Raw genomic sequence first — 22,433 nt, 5'->3', positions numbered from 1 at the left:
GACATGGTTGGATCTTGAGATTATTATGCTAAGTGAAATAAGTCGGACAGAAAAAGTTGAGAACCATATGACTTCACTCATATGTGGGATATAAAACTGAAGGCAACAAAGGAATAAGACAAACAAACAAAGAAACGAAAGCTCACAGACAACAGTTTAGTGGTTACCAGAGGGTAAGGGGGGAGAGGGGTGGTAAAAGAGGATAAAAGGGGTCAAATACATGGTGATGGAAGGAGAACTGATTTTGGGTGGTGAGCATGTAATGTGATATATAGATGATGTATTATAGAAATGTACACTTGAATCCTATGTAATTTTACTAACTATTGTCACCCCAATAAGTTAATAAAAAAATGTTTAAGGGTAAATCTTAAAATGTTATCAATGATTAAAATATTAACAATGATATTAAAAGAAAAAGAAATTAGGAGATTTCTTTAGAAAGTGAATGTTCCATGGAGTAAAATGGTGGTCTTGGAGTGAAGGAACAATACCATGTTATGAAGAGATTGATGGTAAACAAGGAGAGGCAGCAGTTATAAATTATTAATTGTAGAGACATTTAGTGATGAAAGCTTGAAGAAAGTTTAGGACGGTAGTAGGTATAGGAGTGAATAAGTTCAAGATGGTCTTTGTTGTTGCTGGCTTTTTTTTATATCGGATATGTGTTTGGTTATATTTAAAGGGAAAAGAGCTCGTAAGGAAGGGATGTTTGAAAGGTAATAATAACAATAATTTATATAGCAATTACTATATGCCAGACATTGATATTAGCACTTTGCATGTATTAACTAATTTCAATCCACATAATAATGAAACCGAGGATCCTAATGATTTTGATTAAATTTAGTTTTAAATCCTAGCTCTAGAGATCATATCCCCCTCTCTATATATACGCTTTGGAGACCTCGCCTTTCCCTGGATAACTGGCAATCCCCAGGGCAGCAGAAGACAGTAGCTGTGACTTGATTAATTAATGGTCATGTGGTCTGGACCTCTGGCAGGCTGAAGATAACATCTTGACCTAAGTTACCTTTCAGCTCCTGAGCCCTAAGGTGGAATGACTCCCTGGCTACTTTCCCATGAGACAGAGGAATGCTGGAAAAGACCTCAGAGCTGTAGGAAAGACCTGAAGAAATGATTTAGTCTTATCACCTCCAACCAATCAGTTCCCAGCATGACCCTGAGCCTCTAACCCACAGTGTCTTGTGATTTTTGCCCTTTATGACCTGTAACCTACACACCATCTGGGAGTTGGGTTTTAGAGAGCATAAGCTCCCACCTCTGTACTGCCTAATTCAATTTTAAACTGTTTTTCTCATTCTATACTGCAAACTCTCTTTCCATACTGCTCGTGGATTTCTTTGGGCTACTGCACACAGGCAGGCAGACTCAAAGAAAAACCTCGGGGTTCCAGTAACAATGACCACTAAGATATGATAGCTATGGTTTGGATTGTTGACATGTGGAGTATACCAACGAACTGAGGTAATTGCCTGCTGATTTATCAGGGCAAACCTAGTTTCTTGAGTAAATTACAAGTAAACTGCTGTATAGAATAACAGAAACTTGAAATATGAGTAACTTTCCTGATTATCCTGTTTGGATATCTCAGTGTAGTGCAGTTTGGCTTCCTGATGTTTGGGTTATTTTTGGCTTTAATCACTAGTAATGGGGCTAGTGTTCTTTCAGAAACTGAGATACTCTTCATGGTTTTTCCATTTGAATCATTGATTAGTTGAACATGGTCATTCTTTGTTGACCTTCTAGAATGTTACCCTATTCCTTGTAATAGCCTCAGTTTTCTGCCTTTTTAAGTTAAACTTTGTATTTTAAAAATAATGGTAAAATTAAAATGTTTCTTCAAGCACGTAAATTGTGCTGACATATCACTTACCCTAGGGCCATTGTTCTTTTTATACAATTAGAAGACTTATTTCTGGTAGCTTGCCACTTTCTGGTATCCTGAGGTGTCCAAACCAAATTTACTTTTCTACTTTTAGGCACAGCAGTTCATTCATTTGGTGAATTCATTATTCATTGCTTGTTTTGAAAACTTGCTAGTACTTTCACATGCCTCCCTCTTCTCTTTTTCTTTTTTGTTTAGTATTGCCAATATCATCTGACTTGATATTATTATCTACTAGCTTAGTAATTTTAGTTATGATTTTGCATTGAATAATACTGCATATAGTGCAGGTAATTTTTACATAATTCTAAATTCTTTTTTTAAATTTTACAGGTATTTCTTTTCAACTTAAAAATATAATTTAAAACTTAGAGAAGCTGCAAGAAATGGTACAAGTAATTCCCATATATTCTTCAGCCATATTTACCTGTTGTTAATTAACATTTTGCTATCTTTATTTGCTTTACCATTTTCTCTCTTCATATATACATATACACACGAACACCCTCTTATATCCAGATATATTTATAATTTTTTTCTTCTGAGCCATTTATGAGTAAGTTACAGACATTATGCTTTTTTTACCCCTAAATACTTACGCATTGCTTAAGAAGTTCTTTTTCTTCTTTTAAATAGGTTGTTAGAGCCATTTGGGTAGAACTCAATTTACTTTCTCATATATCTTTAGTAGATGGCCTTGGAGATGGATTATATTGTTTGGTGCTACACCTGCAACTTAAGTGAAATATTTTGTCATCAGTGTTTCTTTGGACTGTTTGTTACTGCCTCTCTTGGCTTTGTTCTTTTTGGCTCTCACCTCTAGTTTCTGACATCCCTAGAGCAAGCGTGAGGGCTTATTGCCTTACCCTACATAATACTGCCTTTCAGAACCCGAGAATCTTTTTTTTTCTGCTACTGCCTTTTCCCCCTTTGCTCCCTGAACTTAGGGGTGTGTATCATAGGGCAGGCTGAGTTTCAGTAAACGCCTAATGTGGACACTGGAAACCCCACCTGCCTGCCAAGTCCTTTTGAGCAAAGTGGAGCCTTGGTACTTGTCATTCCTCTGCAGCAGTTGAGCTGAAGGAATGCTGCACAGCTTGTTGGAAGTTGCTTAGCGGCCGGGAGTGGGGTGTGTTTGAGGGTGTGTGTAGAGACTTGAGGGTCTTGGAGTCTGTGTGGGAGACGTGAAATCTTTCCTGGTGCCAATGCTAACTACCAGGCAATATTTATTGAATACCTCCTTATGACTAGCATTGTGATAGGAGCTTTTGGAATAGTATAATAAAATACATAATGAAGTCACATTATCAGAGTCAAACAATTCTAGCTCCGCCACTTACCAGCTTTGATTTGGGCAAGTTAATGTCTTTAAGCCTCACTTTACTCTTCCATGAAATGGAACTATTAATACCTACGTGTTAGGGCTGTTGTGAAGACTGAGTAAAGAATGTAAGTACAGTGTTTAGCACATGTCTGACAGTAATTAGTATTTCATCTCATACAGTCATATTTAGGACTTGTGACTGACACCATATAAAACAAATAGAAAGTAATAAAAACAAATAGAGAATAATATGACTTTACACTATATAATCAAATACTTTAATTGTGACATGTTGATTATAAATAGTCTGGGAATTTAGAGAAGAGAAAGAACAGTCTTGTGCAACCATTTAATGTTCATGTGCCTCAATATTTCCACTGGACGCACTGTGGAAATGCTAGGTGATCTCCCAGAGAATGGTTAAGATATAGCACTTTTGCTTTTTTTAGGTGGTCCCATGTGATGGTGGGATGGGAGAAGCTTGAGGAACTATTAGAAACCAAATTTAACATTTAACATTCTTAATTTTTTCCTTTTTTTTTTTTCCTTTTTTTTTTTCCCCTTTTGTGGTCATGGCAGCCTTAGAGGAAAATATGAAGCTAGAGATTAGAAGCATTTCCTTCCAGGGAAGGTGTTTGCTTTGGTATTTCTCCCTGTTGACTCACTGGCATTTTAATTAGTTGAGAACTAATGTTGGTCAATGGATAGCCTCTGATGGTGAGCGCCTTGGATATAATCTGAGGGTTAAGTGATTTGTAGCCCAAATTATCTCTCTGATCTTTTGGCAAAAATATAATATACAAACAAACAGGGAAGGAGATTTAGTTCTTTTGGGCTGATGTTAAGGACATACGGTTTACTTACCATAAGTGTTTCTCTGGGATGGGACATCTTTACTTAGAAGAGAGTCCATACTGGTATCTTGGCCCTCCCACCTTTAAATAGGCTTTCATATCCATGAACATGTAAAACATCTTTTAAAAGTTTCTTTACTTAACATCCAAAAGAAACTTTCAATTCCTAGTTTTGTGTGTACTCCCATGGTAATTTTTTTGTTAGCCTGAGTCTGTATTTAGTTTTTATTTTTGTCCATCAGCATTCTTTTATTTTGTCCATCTAGAAAATTTTAGAGAAGTTTCCCATGAAAGTAAAGCTGCTCATACCTTTTTTTTTCCTCTTTGGTTTCTCCTTTTTGTTGTTGTTTTTTTTTTCTTGGCATTGTTTGCCAAGGTTTCAAGTTTATAGTGAGAGGTGAGGCAACGTTGATCTTGGCAGAACAGCACAAAGCCAGTAGAGTCATTAAGTGACGCAAGCTTTTGATTTTTTTTTTTTCTCTGTCTGTTAAAGCTCTCTGGCACAGCTGGCTATTCTAGTCACAGAGGAAGAGAGGAGAAGAGACTTTCCGAAGTTCTGGATGGAATGATGGAAGATGTTTGGGGGATACTAAAAAACAGCAACAACAAAAACCCCGTGTTATTCAAGCAAGCTTCTTAGCTTTGTGGAATCTATGTCAGTTGCTTAGGACTTGAGATTTTACTTCAGAGGATGATGGGACAAGAGGAGGTTTGTGTTGGATTCTTGCTTATCTGTCTGCCTCTCCTTCCAGTTGGAAAACTTTTCAATCCACAAGAAGCATTAGTAACAAGCCTAAGGAGCACACCCTACCCTGATCCTGGATTCTGTTGGAGTTGAGGATTACAGCCACTTCACCCGGATTTTATGGAAGCAGTTCAAGAAAAATAGAAGGAAGCAATACTCAAGGATTTCTGTTTGTGTTAGTCCTGTGCCATGTTCAATTTTGCTCCTTGTTTGGAGCAAGTGGGGGATGGCTCTGTCATGTGGATCTAAGAGGATACCTGTGTTCCTGGAGCTACATCTGTGATGTTTGGAAGGTTGTAAAGGCAAAATCAGCACATACTCATTAACTTCTGGATGCTCTTTCTATTAAGGACTTCAGCAGACAGAAACTCCCTCTCCAGAAGATACAAAACCTCTGTGTTTTCAGGCTAAATTGGAACGATGTCTTGGAAGAGAAATTATTTTTCAGGGAGCCGTGGGAGTGTCCAAGGGATGTTTGCTCCTCGAAGCTCAACCTCCATCGCCCCCAGCAAAGGGCTCAGCAATGAGCCAGGGCAAAACAGCTGCTTCCTCAACAGCGCCTTGCAGGTAAGGGCAAGTTCGCTCTTTTTGGGGAACTTTGACTTTTCATTGCTGGTGCTGTATTTCTTTTTATTTATTTATTTTTAAAATTTATTGGGGTGATAGTTGTTAGTAAAATTACATAGATTTCAGGTGTACAATTCTGTATTACATCATCTATAAATCCCGTTGTGTGTTCACCACCCAGAGTCAGTTCTCCTTCCATCGCCATGTGTTTGATCCCCCTTACCCTCATCTCCCACCCCCCACCCCTTTTACCTTCTGGTAACCACTAAACTATTGTCTGTGTCTATGAGTTTTTGTTTCTCATTTGTTTGTCTTGTTCTTTTGTTGTTTTCGGTTTATATACCACATATCAGTGAAATCATATGGTTCTCTGCTTTTTCTGTCTCACTTATTTTGCTTAGCATTATACTCTCAAGATCCATCCATGTTGTCACAAATGTTCCTATTTCATCTTTTCTTACCGCTGAATAGTATTCCATTGTGTATATATACCACAAGTTCTTTATCCATTCATCTATCGAAGGACATTTTGGTTGTTTCCATGTCTTGGCCACCGTAAACAAAGCTGCAATGAACATTGGAGCACACATGTCTTTATATATAAATGTTTCCAGATTTTTTGGGTAGATACCCAGGAGAGGGATTGCTGGGTCATATGGTAATTCTATTCGTAATTTTTTGAGGAACCTCCACACTGCCTTCCATAGCGGCTGCTGGTACTGTGTTTCTAGTAATTGTTTTAAATGCAATACTTGACAGTCTCTGTTTGAGGTCAGCAGCCTGAGATCATTTTTTAAGTTTATCTGTGTGATCTTAGGCAAGTCACTTTATCTCTGAGTCTCAATGACCTCATTTGTAAAAAAGGGAATTAATAACGATAATAGAAATAATAACTAACTACTACTACTTACCTTCCTAAAGGGGAAATACATGGATTAGATTATCTTACTTCTCATTTATTGACTTTTTTCCTGAATAGTCTCTACTGTTTCCTTTATTTTCCCCCCTTTGAGACCAAGGTGTCTTGTCACCCTAGTTGCTTTTCTCTCTTATAGAAAGCAACATTCTTTCCACAAGTGAAGGAGTTTCAGGTATATTATTCTTGTCTCATAATATTCAGGCTTTTAGCACACACACTGAATGAAGTCCAGTCTTTGTCCACTTCTTTATCTCCTTCCTCTGAGCTCACCTGTAGTAGCTCATAATTGGTGTCTGGTCAGATATGCTTGAACAGAGCTAGTGGAGAGTCAGTTCCCCTGCTCTGGATTTCCCCTTTTGGTGTTGCCTGGCAACTTAGTGGTCTCAGAATCCCAAAGCTTCCTGTCTGTCCGCCTGATCTGCTTAGGCCCATAGAGTGTTAGGTTCGTTCATCCCTTTTGGCCTTTCAAGTAATCCCTTTCCCCTCTTTAGGCTTTTCGGAGTAAGAGTAAATGAAATTTGCCACCAAAGATAATTATGCCTGGGTGAAATATTAGCTTTACACCTCAGATGCAAGGAGAAAATAAGTTGCTAATGAGAGAAAACAAGACAGTATTTGATATAAAATGTACTGGGCTTAGGAATTAGGAGACCTGGGTTCTGCTTTTAGCCCTTCTGTAGACTACTGTTGTGACCTGGTACAGGTAATAGTATTTCAGCTTCCTCATTCATCGTACAAGAATCTTGCCAGGCTTATTTATGTAATTAGAGTTTCATACTCAGTTTCCAAATTTTTATTTGAAAACATTAAAAAATACTATGCTGTGAAGCCTATAGAAAGAGTTTAAGTATTTTCACTAATTACTACCACCAATTTCATGCAGTTGGGTGGGGTTGGTTAGGTTTTTTCCCCAGGTGATACTATTAGGTTTTTGGGTAACTAATAATACTTTTGAAATTTAGAAGCAGGCAAAAAAGGGTGTTGATACAGGTGTGTTTCTGTTTACCTCCTTCCCAGCCATAGCTCTGATTTTAGAATTTTGTTTCTTTCTGTATGTTCTTCTATACTGTCAATTGAAACAATAATATTATGACTTTCTTGTAATTTCCGGTGCTATATGGAGCACATACTACACACACACACACACACACACACACACACACACACACTCACACTCACACACACTCTTCTATATACTTAAAGATTGTGTCATTGATGGTTTTGGAGTGCCTGTTATAATCATGTTATAAGTTTTAAATAATTGTTTCTGTGAACTAACATTCTAATTTTTGATGCGAAAGTTCTGTTCACCACAGATGTGTTGAACCCATTATATTTGTTATAAAAAGGTGTTACTTATTTGGGCGCATAGTATGTTTCAGAGAACTTTTGGAATATACCATGTTTCCCCGAAAATAATACCTAACCGGAAAATAAACCCTAGCATGATTTTTCAGGATGACATCCCCTGAACGTAAGTCCTAATGTGTCTTTTGGAGCAAAAATTAATGTAAGACCCGGTCTTATTTTCACGGAAACACAGTATACCTTGAGACACCTAAGAAAGGAACTCCAGAGGTGTGCTATGATCTGGGGCTCCAGAAGTGTAATGCCTTTTTATATGTGGTGCCATTTAAATGTTTTCTAGGCAAGAGGAGTTTCCTAAGGCATGATGTTATATATTACACCATTTCTTTTTTAACCAAAGCCCATAGTTTATTCATATTTACTTAGTAGTTTTTACTTAGTGTCTTTCTATTCCAGGATCCCATCCAGGATACCACATTTACAGTTACTTGTCATGTTTCTTAGGCTCCTCTTGGCTTTGACAGTTTCTCAGAAGTTCCTTGTTTTTGATGATCTTGACAATTTTGAGGACTACTATTCAAGTATTTTGTAGGATGTTCCACTGTTGGAACTTGTTTGATGTTTTCCTCATGATTAGACTGGGGTTATGGGTTTTTGAGAGGAAAACCATAAAAATAAGGTGTCATTTTCATCACATCATATCAAGGTTACATATTATGGACATGATTTCTCGTAGTTGATATCACCTTTATTTTTAATCTGTTCACTTAAGGAGGTCACAACTCTCTCCAAAAATTGAGAAATCTAATAAAGACAAAATTCCACACTACGATTCAAGCTTCTAAATAAGTTTTAAAATAGTCTTGCTTTTCTTGTGTGGACCATTAAAATAAATCCTATTCTGCAGCTAGTAAACCATAAATTTGCTCTTCAGGGTCACACTTAATGTATGTTATATGCCATATTTTCTCGTGTCACCTTCCTTCATGTTCAAATTAATGTTTTTTTCCAGAATATGTTCATCTATCTCTCTTGTTAGTTACCGCCTCACCTTTTTTGACATTTAACATACTAGAATGAGCTTTTCTCTTGGGAATAAAGGTATCTTCTGTAAACATTACCTATGTTTCCTTGAACTCTTGAGTTCAAAATCAAATGGACTAATTTTTATGGAATAATGAAGTATTTTTCCCTTTCTTGCCAGGTTTTGTGGCACTTGGATATCTTCCGCCGTAGCTTCAGGCAGCTTACAACTCACAAATGCATGGGAGATTCCTGCATCTTTTGTGCTCTCAAGGTAAGTAAGCACTTTAGATTGGTTTCTTCTCACTACTACTGTTAGGTTGCCGTATGATCAATACTGAGGAGATTTTTGATTAATCACGGTGACGCCAAAGGAGTTGTTACTGAATTAATCTGCCTCTGGTTTAGTGCAAAGGATGAATATGATTAATTTTTCTTGCTTCAGAGAATGTCTCCTTGGCTTGAGTCTGTTTTTCTGAACCTTTTTGCCCACACAGCTCTATTTAATGTGATAGGATAAAATTCAAATGTACTTATTAATTAGACTTTGAGTATTTACCTGAAAAGCTAATTCTGAATTTTAATTTTGAAAGCATAAACAACCCAAGTGTTCTTAATGGAATTAACTATTGCCTGCTAAAGCTAAATTTAGCAACAAATTCGTCTTATTAAGAAAAGTCAGGGGGGGGCAGCTGGTTAGCTCAGTTGGTTAGGGTGCAATGCTCATAACACCAGGGTTGCCGGTTCGATCCCCACATGGGCCAGTGAGCTGCGCCCTCCACAACTAGATTGAAACAGCTACTTGACTTGGAGCTGATGGGTCCTGGAAAAACACACTTAAATAAATAAAAGTTAAAAAAAAAAAAAAAAAGAAAAGTCAGTATTAAAATTTTCCCATTTCCCTATTCCCTAATGTTTCCCATTACCATATTTAATAGATTCTTTATGCCAGTTCCCTACCCTACTGTCTGACTCTAGGTTTTCATTTCTGAATAAAATGAAACTGAGGATTCATTTAGAAACAAAGAAAATAGCCTAAAGTGAGAGACTTCTGACTCAGAGATTTTAGGTATGCTGCTATAGAGGCAGAACTAGGATGTATAGAGAGCCCATTCTCCATTACTTTATCTCTTTCCCAACATGTAGCTTCTCTGTGTTTTCTGTCCAGATACACAGTGGATTATTTATAGATGGATGAGTCGGCTTGAGTTCTGAGTAAGCTTCCAGTCATTATTCAATCTCATGAAGTCTGAATTCTTGGTTTGTCACAGAGATGCTTGTGTGTGATGATGATATGTTTAGTTGCTTTTACATCTTAGAGTACAAATTGGGACCAAGAAATACAGGAGAATTTTCCGGTAATATTGGTTATTTGCAACAACTGACTCAAAACAAGTTTTAGACCAGCATGAATTTTAAGTTTTTTAAAATTTTTTGATTTTTCAATACAGGTGACATACAATATTATATTAGTTTCAGGTGTACAACATAGTGATTAGACATTTATATAACGTAAGAAGTGATCACCCTGCTAAATCTAGTACCCATCTGACACCATACATAGTCATTACAGTATTACTAACCATATTACTTATGCTGTACTTCCTATCCTCATGACAATTTTGGTGTTTTGTTTTGTTTTGCTATTTATAACCATACATTTTTAAATTTTGTGTTTTTCCTCCTACATACATTTTTTTTTTTTTTTTTTTTAAGTATAACTTCTTTTTTTATTATTTTCTATTTTATTTTGTTGTTGTTGTTGTTGTTGTTGGGGAAGGGGAACAGGACTTTATTGGGGAACAGTGTGTACTTCTAGGACTTTTTTCCAAGTCAAGTTGTTGTCTTTTCAATCTTAGTTGTGGAGGGTGCCGTTCAGCTTCAAGTTGTTGTCCTTTCGATCTTAGTTGTGGAGGGCGCAGCTCAAGGCCAGGTCCAGTTGCCGTTGCTAGTTGCAGGGGCAAAGCCCACCATCCCTTGCGGGAGTCGAACCAGCAACCTTGTGGTTGAGAGGACGCATTCCAACCAACTGAGCCATTCTGGAGCTCAGCGGCAGCTCAGCTCAAGGTGCCATGTTCAATTTTAGTTGCAGGGGGCGCTGCCCACCATCCCCTGCGGGAGTCAAGGAATCGAACTGGCAACCTTGTGGTTGAGAGCCCACTGGCCCATGTGGGAATCGAACCAGCAGCCTTCGGCATTAGGAGCATGGAGCCCTAACAGCCTGAGCCACCAGGCAGGCCCCCTCCTACATACATTCTTAATAAGATTTTTATTAAAATATAGCTAGCATACTATATTATATTAGTTTCAGGTGTAGACAATAGTCAACATTTATATACCTAAAGAAGTGATCACCATGATAAGTCCACCAACCCTCTACCACTGTACCATGCTAAGACAATACTGTTGACTATATTCTACATGCTGTACATTAATTATATCCCTGTTACTTATTTGTTTTATACCTGGAAATTTGGACCTCTTATTCCCCTGCACCTTTTTCCCCTTCTTTAACAATATTTCATTTACAGTTGACATTCAGTATTATTTTATATTAATTTCAGGTGTACAGCATAGTGGTTTGACATTTATATAATTTAGGAAGTGATCCCCCTGACTAGTCTAATATCCACCTGGCACTGTACATATTTATTACCATATTATTGACTTTATTCCTTATGCTTTACTTTACATCCCCATGACTGCTTTGTAACAACCAATTTGTACTTTTTAATTCCTTCCCCTTTTTCACTCCCCACCCCCACCATCTGGCAGCCATCAAAATATTCTCTGTATGTATGAGTTTGTTTCTGTTTTGTTTGTTTGTTTATTTTGTTCTTTAGATTCCACATGTAAGCAAAATCACATTTCATCTGTCTGTCTCTGTCTGACATACTCCACTCAGCACAGCACCCTCCAAGTCCACCCGTGCCACTGCAGGTGGCAAGAACCCATTCCCTTCCCTGGCTGAGCAATATTCCATTGTATACATGTACCATCTACTTTTTATCCACTTATCCATCGACGGACACCCAGGCTGCCTCCACATCTTGGCCATTGTAAACATTGCTGCAATGAACATACGGATGCACACATCCCCTTGACGTAGCATTTTGGGTTTCTTCGGATAAATACCTATAAGTGGGATTGTTGGGTCCTTCTTTGTCTCTTGTTATAGCAGTTGTTTTGAAAGTCTATTTTGTCTGGTGCAAGTATTGCTACTGCAGCTTTTATTTTCCTTTCCATTTTCATGAAATACCTTTTTTCATTCCTTTACTTTAAGTCTATGTGTGTCTTTCGATATGAAGTGAGAGTCTCATGTAGGCAGCATATGTAAGGGTCTTATTTTCTTATCCATTCAGCCACCCTATCTTTTGATTGAAGCATTTAATCTATTTACATTGAAAGTAATTGTTGATAGATATGTAGTTATTGCCATGGTATTATTCATATTTTTTATTTTCGTCTTGAAGTCCCTCTAAGATTCTTTGTAATTCTGGTTTGGTGATGATGAACTCTTTTAGCTTTTTCTTGTCTGGGGAGCTCTTTATCTATCCTTCAATTCTAAATGATAGCTTTGCTCGGTAGAGTAATCTTGGTTGTAGGTCCTTGCTTTTCATCACTTTGAATATTTCATGCCCATCCCTTCTGGCCTGCAAAGTTTCTGTTGAGAAATCTGCTGACAGTCTTATGGGAGCTCCCTTGTAAGTAACTAACTGCTTTTTTCTTTCTGCTTTTAAGATTCTCTTTTTGTCTTTAACCTTTGGCATTTTAATTATGGCAGTTTAATTATGATTTGTCTTGGTGTGGGCCTCTTTGGGTTCATCTTGTGTGGGACTCTGCACTTCCTGGGCTTCATATTTATTTCCTTCGTGGAATAAGGAAATAAAGGTTAGGGAAGTTTTCCAATATTCTTTCTTGAAATAGGTTTTAAATTCCTTGCTTCTCTCTTCTCTTTCTGGTACTACCCCTATAATGCGAATGTTGGTACGCTTCTTGTTGTCCCAGAGGCCCCTTAAGCTGTCCTAATTTTTTTGGATTCTTTTTTCTCTTTCTGCTATTCTGTTTGGGTATTTTTTGCTACCTTATCTTCTAAATTGCTGATTCGATCCTCTGCTTCATCTAATCTACTATTGATTCCCTCTAATGTATTTATTTTTATTTTAATCGGGGAATATTGGGGAACAGTGTGTTTCTCCAGGGCCCATCAGCTCCAAGTCGTTGTCCTTCAATCTAGTTGTGGAGGGCGCAGCTCAACTCCAAGTCCAGTCACCCTTTTCAATCTTTAGTTGCAGGGAGCAACTATCCCATGCAGGAATTGAACCAGCAACCTTGTTGAGAGCTCGCGCTGTAACCAACTGAGCCATCTGGGCGCCCCTCTAGAAGCTCAGCAGCAGTTCGTTGTCTTCAATCTTAGTTGCAGGGGGTGCGGCTCACTGGCCCATGTGGGAATCGAACCAGCAACCCTGTTGTTCAGAGCTCGTGCTCTAACCAACTAAACCATTCGGCCGCCCCTAATGTATTCTTTATTTCAGTTATATAGTCTTTATTTCTGACTGGTTCTTTTTAATTTTCCATCTCCTTTTCTATGTTTCCTATCTCTTTGAAGTTCTCCCTGAGGTCATTGAGCAGCCTTATGACCAGTGTTTTGAACTCTTGTGTCTGGTGGATTGCTTGTCTCCATTTTATTTAGTTCTTTTTTCTGGAGCTTTGTTTTGTTCTTTCATTTGGGTCATGTTTCTTTGTCTCCCCATTTTGGCTGCCTCCCTGTGTTTGTTTTTATGTGTTAGGTAGGACTGGTATGTCTCCCGGTCTTAGTAGAGTGGCCTAATGTGGAAGATGTCCTATGGGGCCCAGTGGCACAGTCTCCCTGGTCACCTGAGCTGGGTGCTCCACATGTATACCTTGTATGGATTGTGTGTGCCCTTCTGTTGTAGTTGAGCCTTGGTTGCTGTTTGACATCATGGGAGGGATTGACCCTTGGGCTGATTGGTTGTGAGGTCTGGACATGACTGTAGTGGAGGAGCTGTTGTGCAGAGGCTGACCCTAGTTAGTGCCCTCCTTGTCTGCCCGTTGGGTGTGTCACCTGCAGAGGCAGTTGGGTGGTGCTCTGGCTTTGTCTGAAGCTGGCTACTGGACATGCCGGGCCTGGAACCTCCTGGGAGGGGCTGCACTACAGGCCAAGTTCAGCCACAGTCTGTGCCTTGCTCAGAGCCACCTGGGATGAGCCACAAAGCAATCTACGGATGGCAGCCACCCGCGCTGGGCTTAGAGGTACCTGGTAGAGGCCAACCTGGGAACTGAGGCTGGCTGCCATGAGTGCCATGCTTGGGGCTTCTCAGCACAAGGTACGGGATAGGGATACTCTGAGGCCAAATTCTGCTTGTTTGGGTTTTGTGAACTTTCTTTTTTTTTTTTTTAAGCCTTTCTTTTTTTTTTAAGGCTTTATTGGGGAAGGGGAACAGGACTTTATTGGGGAACAGTGTGTACTTCCAGGCCTTTTTTCCAGGTCAAGTTGTTGTCAATCTTAGTTGTGGAGGGTGCCGTTCAGCTTCAAGTTGTTGTCCTTTTAGTCTTAGTTGTTGAGGGTGCAGCTCAGCTCCAGGTCCAGTCGCCGTTTCTAGTTGCAGGGGGCACAGTCCACCATCCAGCCCACCATCCCGTGCGGGAGTCGAACCGGCAACCTTGTGGTTGAGAGCCCGCGCTCCAACCACCTGAGTCATGCGGGAGGCAGCTCAGCTCATGGTGCCATGTTCAATCTTAGTTGCAGGGGGCAGAGCCCACCATCCCTTGCGGGACTCAAGGAATCGAACTGGCAACCTTGTGGTTGAGAGCCCACTGGCCCATGTGGGAATCGAACCGGCAGCCTTCGGAGTTACGAGCATGGAGCTCTAACTGCCTGAGCCACCAGGCCGGCCCCGGTTTTGTGAACTTTTAAGAGATTTTAGGATAGTCCACGTCACGAGCCAAGACCAGCTGTTTGTTTGGAAAAGCCACTGGAAGCTGCTTGGGCGGGCAGTTTCTCAGGGAATCACCAGGGTGGGGCAAAGAGTGTTAGTCAGATTGATGGAGACTCAGATATGGCTGCTGCCTGCCTCTGCATGCCCAGAGGTGGGAGGACTCAACAAAGGAACATTGAGTTCTCCAGCATTTCCATCTGGAGGAGCGCTGCACCTCTAGCCCTCACCCTGAAGCCAGACAATTCAGTTCCTCCTCCTCTGTTCCTTGTGCCATTGTATCTGCTGCCCCAATGATGAGCTCAGAGTGAGTGAGTCTGTCAGCGAGTAAGTCCTTGTGTGGGCCCTTTAAGAGGAAAGTCTGGGACTCCAGCAGCCCTCTGTCTCACTCAGCCACGATCTCCGCTGGTTTTCAGAGCCAGAAGTTCAGTGCTGGGGAGGACTTCTCTCTAGGGGGAACTTCTGCAGCTGAGATAATCCCTCCCGATTTTTTTTTTTTTTTTTTAAAGATTTTATTGGTGAAGGGGAACAGGACTTTATTGGGGAACATTGTGTACTTCCAGGACTCTTTTTTCCAAGTCAAGTTGTTGTCCTTTCAATCTTAGTTGTGGAGGGTGCCATTTAGCTTCAAGTTGTTGTCCTTTCAGTCTTAGTTGTGGGGGGCGCAGCTCAGCTCCAGGTCCAGTTGCTGTTGCTAGTTGCAGGGGGCAGAGCCCATCATCCCTTGCGGGAGTCGAAACCGGCAACCTTATGGTTGAGAGGACGCGCTCCAACCAACTGAGCCATCTGGGTGCTCAGTGGCAGGTCAGCTCAAGGTGCTGTGTTCAATTTTAGTTGCAGGGGGCGCTGCCCACCGTCCCTTGCGGGACTCAAGGAATTGAACTGGCAACCTTGTGGTTGAGAGCCGACTGGCCCATGTAGGAATCGAATTGGCAGCCTTCGGAGTTAGGAGCACAGAGCTCTAACCGGCTGAACCACCAGGCCGGCCCTCCCTCCCAATTTTTAACCAACACAGGCAGGTGTGGGACCAGCCTGCCCAGCCTACCAGTCTTGAGGTGGCTGCTTCTGTATGTCCCTAGTTGTAGGATTTCAGTTCAGCTAGACTTCAGGCAATTTTCAGTGAGTGTTGTTCTGTAGTTTAGTTGTGATTTTTATGTGGTCATGTGAGGAGAATGCACACCTGATCGAAAATCCTTTAATCTAATTTTAGATAAAGAAAAAAAATGTAGTGATCATTTGGTTAGCAAGTCAAAAGAAAATCTCATTCATGGCTTTAAACCAAAAAAAACAGCAACATACTTACTAGAGAGATTTGAATCCTGGAGAACTGACTGTCACAGTCTTGTTATGTTTTATTTTCCAGAGGGACAAATTGTTACTCTAATATAAATCGATATGATTATATAAGCCAAAGTTGACAAAAACTTACCACCAGACTTTATGGGACACCTTCTGAGACATCCAAGTACAGAAAAGAAGTTGTTTTTCAACCTATAGGGGCTGAGGATATATGTTGGGACTCTTTCAGAGAAGTAATTGCTTATGATAGATTGGTAAATGGGTTTAAAGGATCGAAGGCTGTGTTTTGGGTCTTTATTACTCTGAAGATGTGTTGGAATTCTGCTGCTTTCCTCATCATGTAACTGCCTGATCTATCCATTACATTTCTTTTCCTTCATTGCCTCTTTTATTATATTGGGAGTATATTAAAATTTTGATTTTCCCCCCCTAAAGTGCTTTTCAATACCTCAGTGCTATATAAATATTAAATAATTAGGCTCTTGTTTACACATAGTTCATGTTTTAGATAGCATTGTTTGCATTCTGTTAATTATTGTGCACTTAATTGTAAAATTTTAAATAGATTTATAATGCAGGTGGATTAATTTGATGGTATGGATGAGCTGAACTTCTTTCTAATAACAGAGAAATTTTAATTGTTAGACTAGCCATAGTTTCTAAGATATTCCTTTATCCAGTCTCAAGGTCTTCATTTTCTGAGAGAATAGAAAGGATGATGATTGTATAGAGAAGTAAACCTGGGATGGACTATCAGCACCTGGGTGGTCTGATAAGCTGTCTCTTTTGTTCCCTATTTTAAAAATATTTTTATGGAACATGAAAATAATATAATTCATCATTGAACTAGTTTCTAGTAAGTATAATCAGACAAGAAAAACAAAGGATAGATACATTTTAGAAAGAAGGTTGTCATTACTTGCAGATGATATGATTGGCTTTTTTAAAAAATCCCAAAGAATCTACTGATCTCTCAGTAGAATCAATAAGAGAATTTAGCAGTTTGTTGCTTATAAGTTCAAGGTATAACATTCAATTGTATTTCTATAGCCTGGCAACTAATAAAAATACAATTTAAAAAGAGCACGTATAATAGCAACAAATATATAAAGTAGATATGAATAGATCTAACAAAAAAGATACAAGACTTTTATGTAAAAGTCCAACAGAGATCCAGTATAATGAGTAATCATAAAGAACATCCGTGTAACAACTCTTTAGGTCAAAATAGAATATTGCCAGTACCATAGATATTCTCTTTTCCTTCTTTCTCAATCACGTCATCTTCTTCCTTCCAGGGGTAACCACTTTCTTGATGTTTGTGGTAATTGTTTTCTTGTTTGATCTGATAGTTGTACTACCTTTGTATCCATTCTTAAACAATGTAATCTAATAATTATTTGTTTTTGAATATTTATTTTAAATGGAATAATTTTGTATAAATTTGTATGTATGTGTGTCTTATTTAGCTCAGCAATATGTTTATACTGTGTTTCCCCAAAAATAAGACCTAGCTGGACAATCAGCTCTAATGTGTCTTTTGGAGCAAAAGTTAATATAAGATCCAGTCTTATGTTAGAAACATATGTTAGAAATATAAGACTGGATCTTATATTAACTTTTGCTCCAAAAGACACATTAGAGCTGATTGTCCGGCTAGGTCTTATTTTCGGGGAAACATGGTAAGTTCGTGATGTGTGCAGGCTGTGTGTTCATTTTCATTTTTACATGGTATTTCATTGTGTAAAGTAAACCACTGTTTGTTTATCCATTCTACTGCTGGTAGTCGTTTGGATTATTTCTAGTTTTTTATTTTTTTATGAATAGTGTTGCCAAGAACATTCTTGTACACATCTACATGTGTGTATGCGTTTCTGTTGCATACATGCCCAGGAATGGAATTCCTGGATCATAGGTTATGTATATCTTTGACTTTTTTAGATAATACAACTATTTTTCAATATTTCCACATGTTTTCCAATGTAATGGTACTGATGTACACTCTGACCAGCAAGGTTTTCCTGGAAGTTGAGAAAACTCAATTCTGAAATTCGTATGACAAGCAGTGAAGAATAGACAGGACACTTGTGAAAAATAATAACAAAATGAGTGACTTGCCTTTTGTGTCAGTCAGAGTAGGCTAAGCTATGTTGTGGTGATAAACTAAGTATCAGTGATAAGTATACAGAAGATTTATTTCTGATTCATAGTACTCATCCACTGCAGGTTAGTAGGAAAACTCGACAGATGATAGTCACTCAGGAACTCAGGTGCCAAAGCTACAACCAAGGTGAACACTACTAGTCACTAAGCCAAAGGGAAAAAGAGCTCTGGAGGGTTTAGCACAGCCCGTTAAATGCTCAGCAGGTCACTTCTGCTCACAACTCTTTGACCAGAGCTAGCCATAAGGCTCTAGTGAAGCACCAGGGTGCCCGGAAGTGTGATCTTATCATATCCTTGGGAGAAAGAAGAACCAGAAATGTTTGACAAACAGTACTAATGACTACCATACTTTATCAGATATCAAGTCATAAAACTATAGTCATTCAAACAACATGGTATCAACACAGTATGACTAATAAACCAATGGAACAAAATCAAGAGTTCAGAAGCAGACATGTGGAAACTTGCTCCTTGCCCAGTGAATAAATGGAGAAAGTGGACTTTGTGGTAAATGGTGCTTAGATAATCGGTTATCCATATAGGGAAAAATGGAAATTAGATCCCTACTTCACATTATACCAAAATTAAGAATTTCAGCTCAATTAAGGACTAAAATATGGAACACAAAATTTTTTAAGTTTTAGAAGAAAATGTGAGAGAATTACATGACCTCAGGGAGAGAGGATTTTTTAAAATAAGTGTTAGTACACGCAGACCCAAGGAAAAGCCCTGAGACTGAAAATCTATCTCTGTAAGTGGAGGGCAGGGAAAGACAGAAGAAAGAGGCTGGCTACTCCAGTCTGGTAATTAATAATAGTTGAAGGGAAACTTACATATGAGGCATGTCTTGAGGCATGAGGCATGTATCCCTATGCAACTTGGCTGGAGCCCAATAACTATATAGGGTAAGGATGGGGGCAATCGTCACAGGTACTAGTACGTGAATGCTACCAGGTACGGGAAGTGACTACATGCTTGACCAGGTCAGGAAAACAACCTGTTCCAGGAAACAGTACACAGCAGGAGGCAGGGGAGGGGTGCGGCTTTATGTCAGAATGAACATCAGTTACGACCAGTCTCTAAGGGGGTTTGCAGAAAGCAACTTCTGTTCTGGCCTGGGTCCAGCTTGTGGGACAGACAGCGGTCACATCATAGAACAGTCTCTCCACAGTAAGACATAAAAAATACGTCAAAAAAATTGATATAATTTACTACAAAAAATTCAAGAACTTCTGTTCATTAAATGATTCCATAAAGAGAGTAAAGACATAAGGCTACACGCTGGGAGAAAATATCTAAAATATATATAACCAACAAAGGATTGGTATCCAGCATAGAACTTCAGAGAATTCCTGTAAAGAATAAGTAAAAGATAAATGTGTCAACAGGAAAATGGGCAAAAGACATAAACAGGCATTTCTCAGAATAGGAAACCCAAAGGACCTTCAAGCATGTGAAAGATGCTTACCCTCTTTAGTAATCTAAGAAATGTAAATTAAACCATACCCTTCAGATTAGTAGAAATTTAAAAATCAGGTAGAACTGTTACCTAAAAGGTAGAATAATGAGAATTTACATACATTGCTGGTTGGAATGTAGATTGACGCCACTTCTTAGGGAAACAGTTTGTCATTACATTTGTCCAGAAAACTGAACTAGCATATACTCTGTCACTCAGTAATCCCACTACTAGATATGTGCTGTGGAAAACTTCCTTGTATGTAGGAATACATACATACCAAAAGATACATTTGAGAATGTTCAAAGTTGTAGTTTTTGTGATTACAGAAAAATGGAAACAACCCACCCCAACTATAATAAAATGGATTAAAACATTATGGTTTATTCCCAGAGTACAATACTATATAGTAGTGAAAATGAATAACCTGCAGCTATATATATCAACTTGGATTAATCATGTAAACATTACATTGAATGAAAAAAGCAAGTCCCATGAGATGACATAAACTGTGATTCCATTTATATACAAAAAAAAACAAGCAAAACTAAATAGATTGTTTAGGGATATATATATGTGATAAGACGGTAGAGAAAAATGGGAATTTTTTTCACAAAATTTCATGATAGCGGTTACCTCGGAAAGTGGAGGGAGAAGGATAAATTGGGGAGTCAAGCTCATTGTGAATTTTTCCAATTCTTAAATTGGGTGTTGGGCACATAGGTGTTTATTTATTATTCTTTGGATGTGTATATATGTGCATATATATGTATATATATATGCATATATATATCTCATGTTTGTTCTTTGTTTGAATGATTTTATTATAAATGTAAAAGTACTGCAATCATTCTAGAAAGCACACTAAAGTATAGAGAGAAAAACCGAAAATTGCCTGAATTCCGCCGCAGAGGTTGTCATTTTTCTTTATGCTCCCTCTCTGGTCTATGATATTTCTAGTAATAAGTCTTTTTGCTCACTGGTTTAGTAAAAAGAATACTTTTTTTCCCAGACCCCTAAATTGCTTCTCTATCTTTAGTATCTTCCTATTTCATTCGTTCTAACCTAAGAAGACTCTGTAGTGCTATTTTGATGTTATTCCCTTCTTAAAATCTTTAAGTGGCTCATTTAACAGTGCATGATTACAGACATTTGAAAAACTAATTTCGCACTTCTTTTTCTGCTAGGTTTCCTTCCCCAGGCACTCTCCATTTCGGCTATGATAGCAGGTGGTGCACGTACTGTGGCTACCTCTGAGGCATTACAGATATCATTCCCTGTGCCCGGATCCCTTGGCACCCAAAACAATAGCATAACAGTAAACAAAACAATAACACATTCCTTTTAAACCAAATCACATCCACCTTTTAGAATTCCACTTCAGAAACTTACCTTCTTCATGAAGTTTTAAAAATACTATCTCTGTCTAAATCCATGATTGTTTGACTCTACGGTGTTTTAGTGGCCTGGCTGAATGAGTGTGGGGAAGGTGGCTCAGCCTTTCTTCCCTCTTGGTTCCTCACAGGGCCTGGGCCATAATAGCAACACATCATATATTCTTTTAGTAGTTCTTGGATTTTAGTTACGGATGTTTTTGGGTACTTGCCTTTTACTTTTTATCTTTTGTGCTCTCTTACTCTTGTCCTATTTAATAGAGATTTTCATATTGTGACTTTTGGCCTCATGTGTTTTTAGTAGGTCTACTAATCGAGGCCTTCCTGCCTCATTTAGTAAGGGAAGGATGAGGTGTGTGTGTGGGAAGGGTGAGGGAGTTGATGGTGGGAAAGATCTGCTGAAGGAGGAGTGAAAGCCTGGGATACTGTCAGCAGAGGAGTTATCTGGTATCCTGTGGTTAAGTTACATGTTAATTTTGGGGTATCCCAATGTGGATATAATTCCGTACATTTTTTTCTCAGTGGGTGTTTTTTTTTTCTCTGCCTCCTATTTAAAAATTAGAGCATGTTTGGTGAGGCCAATAAGAATTCCTTTCTGCTGGTACTTCATGATCTGTTTGCATTCTTTAATGCTAAGTTTGATATGTAAATTTCATATTTCATAGCTTTTTTTCTTCAAAACAGGAAACTCCAAAATTCCTGAATTTGAAGTACTCTATTAAAAACTTGTGAATTCTATAGCCTAAATTCTTTATGTTGGAGCATGATTGTTTAGCTCTAGAACCCATTCTTAAGGACAAAAAGGAACACGAACGTGTTCCTAGATGAATCAAAAGCTAGACAACTTTCCCTTAATCTGATGTTTGGATGAAGGATTTGCCCTTCCAAGTCTGGCTGAAGATATGTATCCCTGCTTTTTCTCCAGTTGTTTACCTTGCACCAACCCTTAAAATGCATTTACTGTTGGCATTATTTGGTTCATGCCATTATTTAATGGTTTTGTTTTTTTCTTCTGCTCTATCTCTGTCAGTATTCCTGTGCTTTGTGGTTTTCACCAGGTACCATAGTATAATATATGTTGTATCCAGTGCTTACAATTGCTTTTTTTTTTTTTTTTTTGAGGAGGGCGCAGCTCACAGTGGCCCATTTGGGGATTGGACCGGCAACCTTGGTGCTACCAGCACCATGCTCTAACCAACTGAGCTAACTGGCCACCCCTATAATTACGTTTTGGTGGTTTGTACACAATACTTAGGATAATCCATTTCTTTTGGTCTTGCAAACATGTACTGTTTTTTTATTTTTCTGTGTTACTTGATGCTAAGTCCCTAAAGTAATTTCAGCCTCAAAATCTTGCATGGGAATTATAAATGATGGCTTTCATTAAAAAGAATTTGTGTCAGTGTGTCTTTCTGCTTACTTTGAACTACAATGCTTTTCAACTCTGACTTAGCAAATAGAAGAAATTTGTGTACTATGTAATTATCCTGTCCCTTCTAAACCCCCAAATCT

The 22,433-nt window shown here is 38.7% G+C and overlaps 1 protein-coding gene across 17 annotated transcripts in view; it reads left to right on the top strand.

Moving 5' to 3' along the window:
* Window positions 1–22,433, top strand: part of USP54 (ubiquitin specific peptidase 54) — a 119,567-nt gene that overhangs the window by 51,519 nt on the left and 45,615 nt on the right. For 14 of the 17 annotated variants that reach the window (XM_019745795.2, XM_019745793.2, XM_074339584.1 and 11 more), the window contains exons 2-3: window positions 4,581–5,399; window positions 8,831–8,923. In XM_019745795.2, coding sequence (XP_019601354.2) covers window positions 5,253–5,399; window positions 8,831–8,923 — 240 coding nt within the window. In that variant the 5' untranslated portion in view covers window positions 4,581–5,252. The remainder of the gene's footprint in view (window positions 1–4,580; window positions 5,400–8,830; window positions 8,924–22,433) is intronic. The other 3 variants (XM_019745799.2, XM_019745798.2, XM_019745796.2) reach the window with 1 other exon arrangement.

This window comes from Rhinolophus sinicus, linkage group LG07 (assembly GCF_036562045.2).
Source record: "Rhinolophus sinicus isolate RSC01 linkage group LG07, ASM3656204v1, whole genome shotgun sequence".
Taxonomy (NCBI): Eukaryota; Metazoa; Chordata; class Mammalia; order Chiroptera; family Rhinolophidae; genus Rhinolophus; species Rhinolophus sinicus.
Note: the sequence above shows the minus strand (reverse complement) of the source record. Positions and strands in the feature narration are given on the sequence as shown.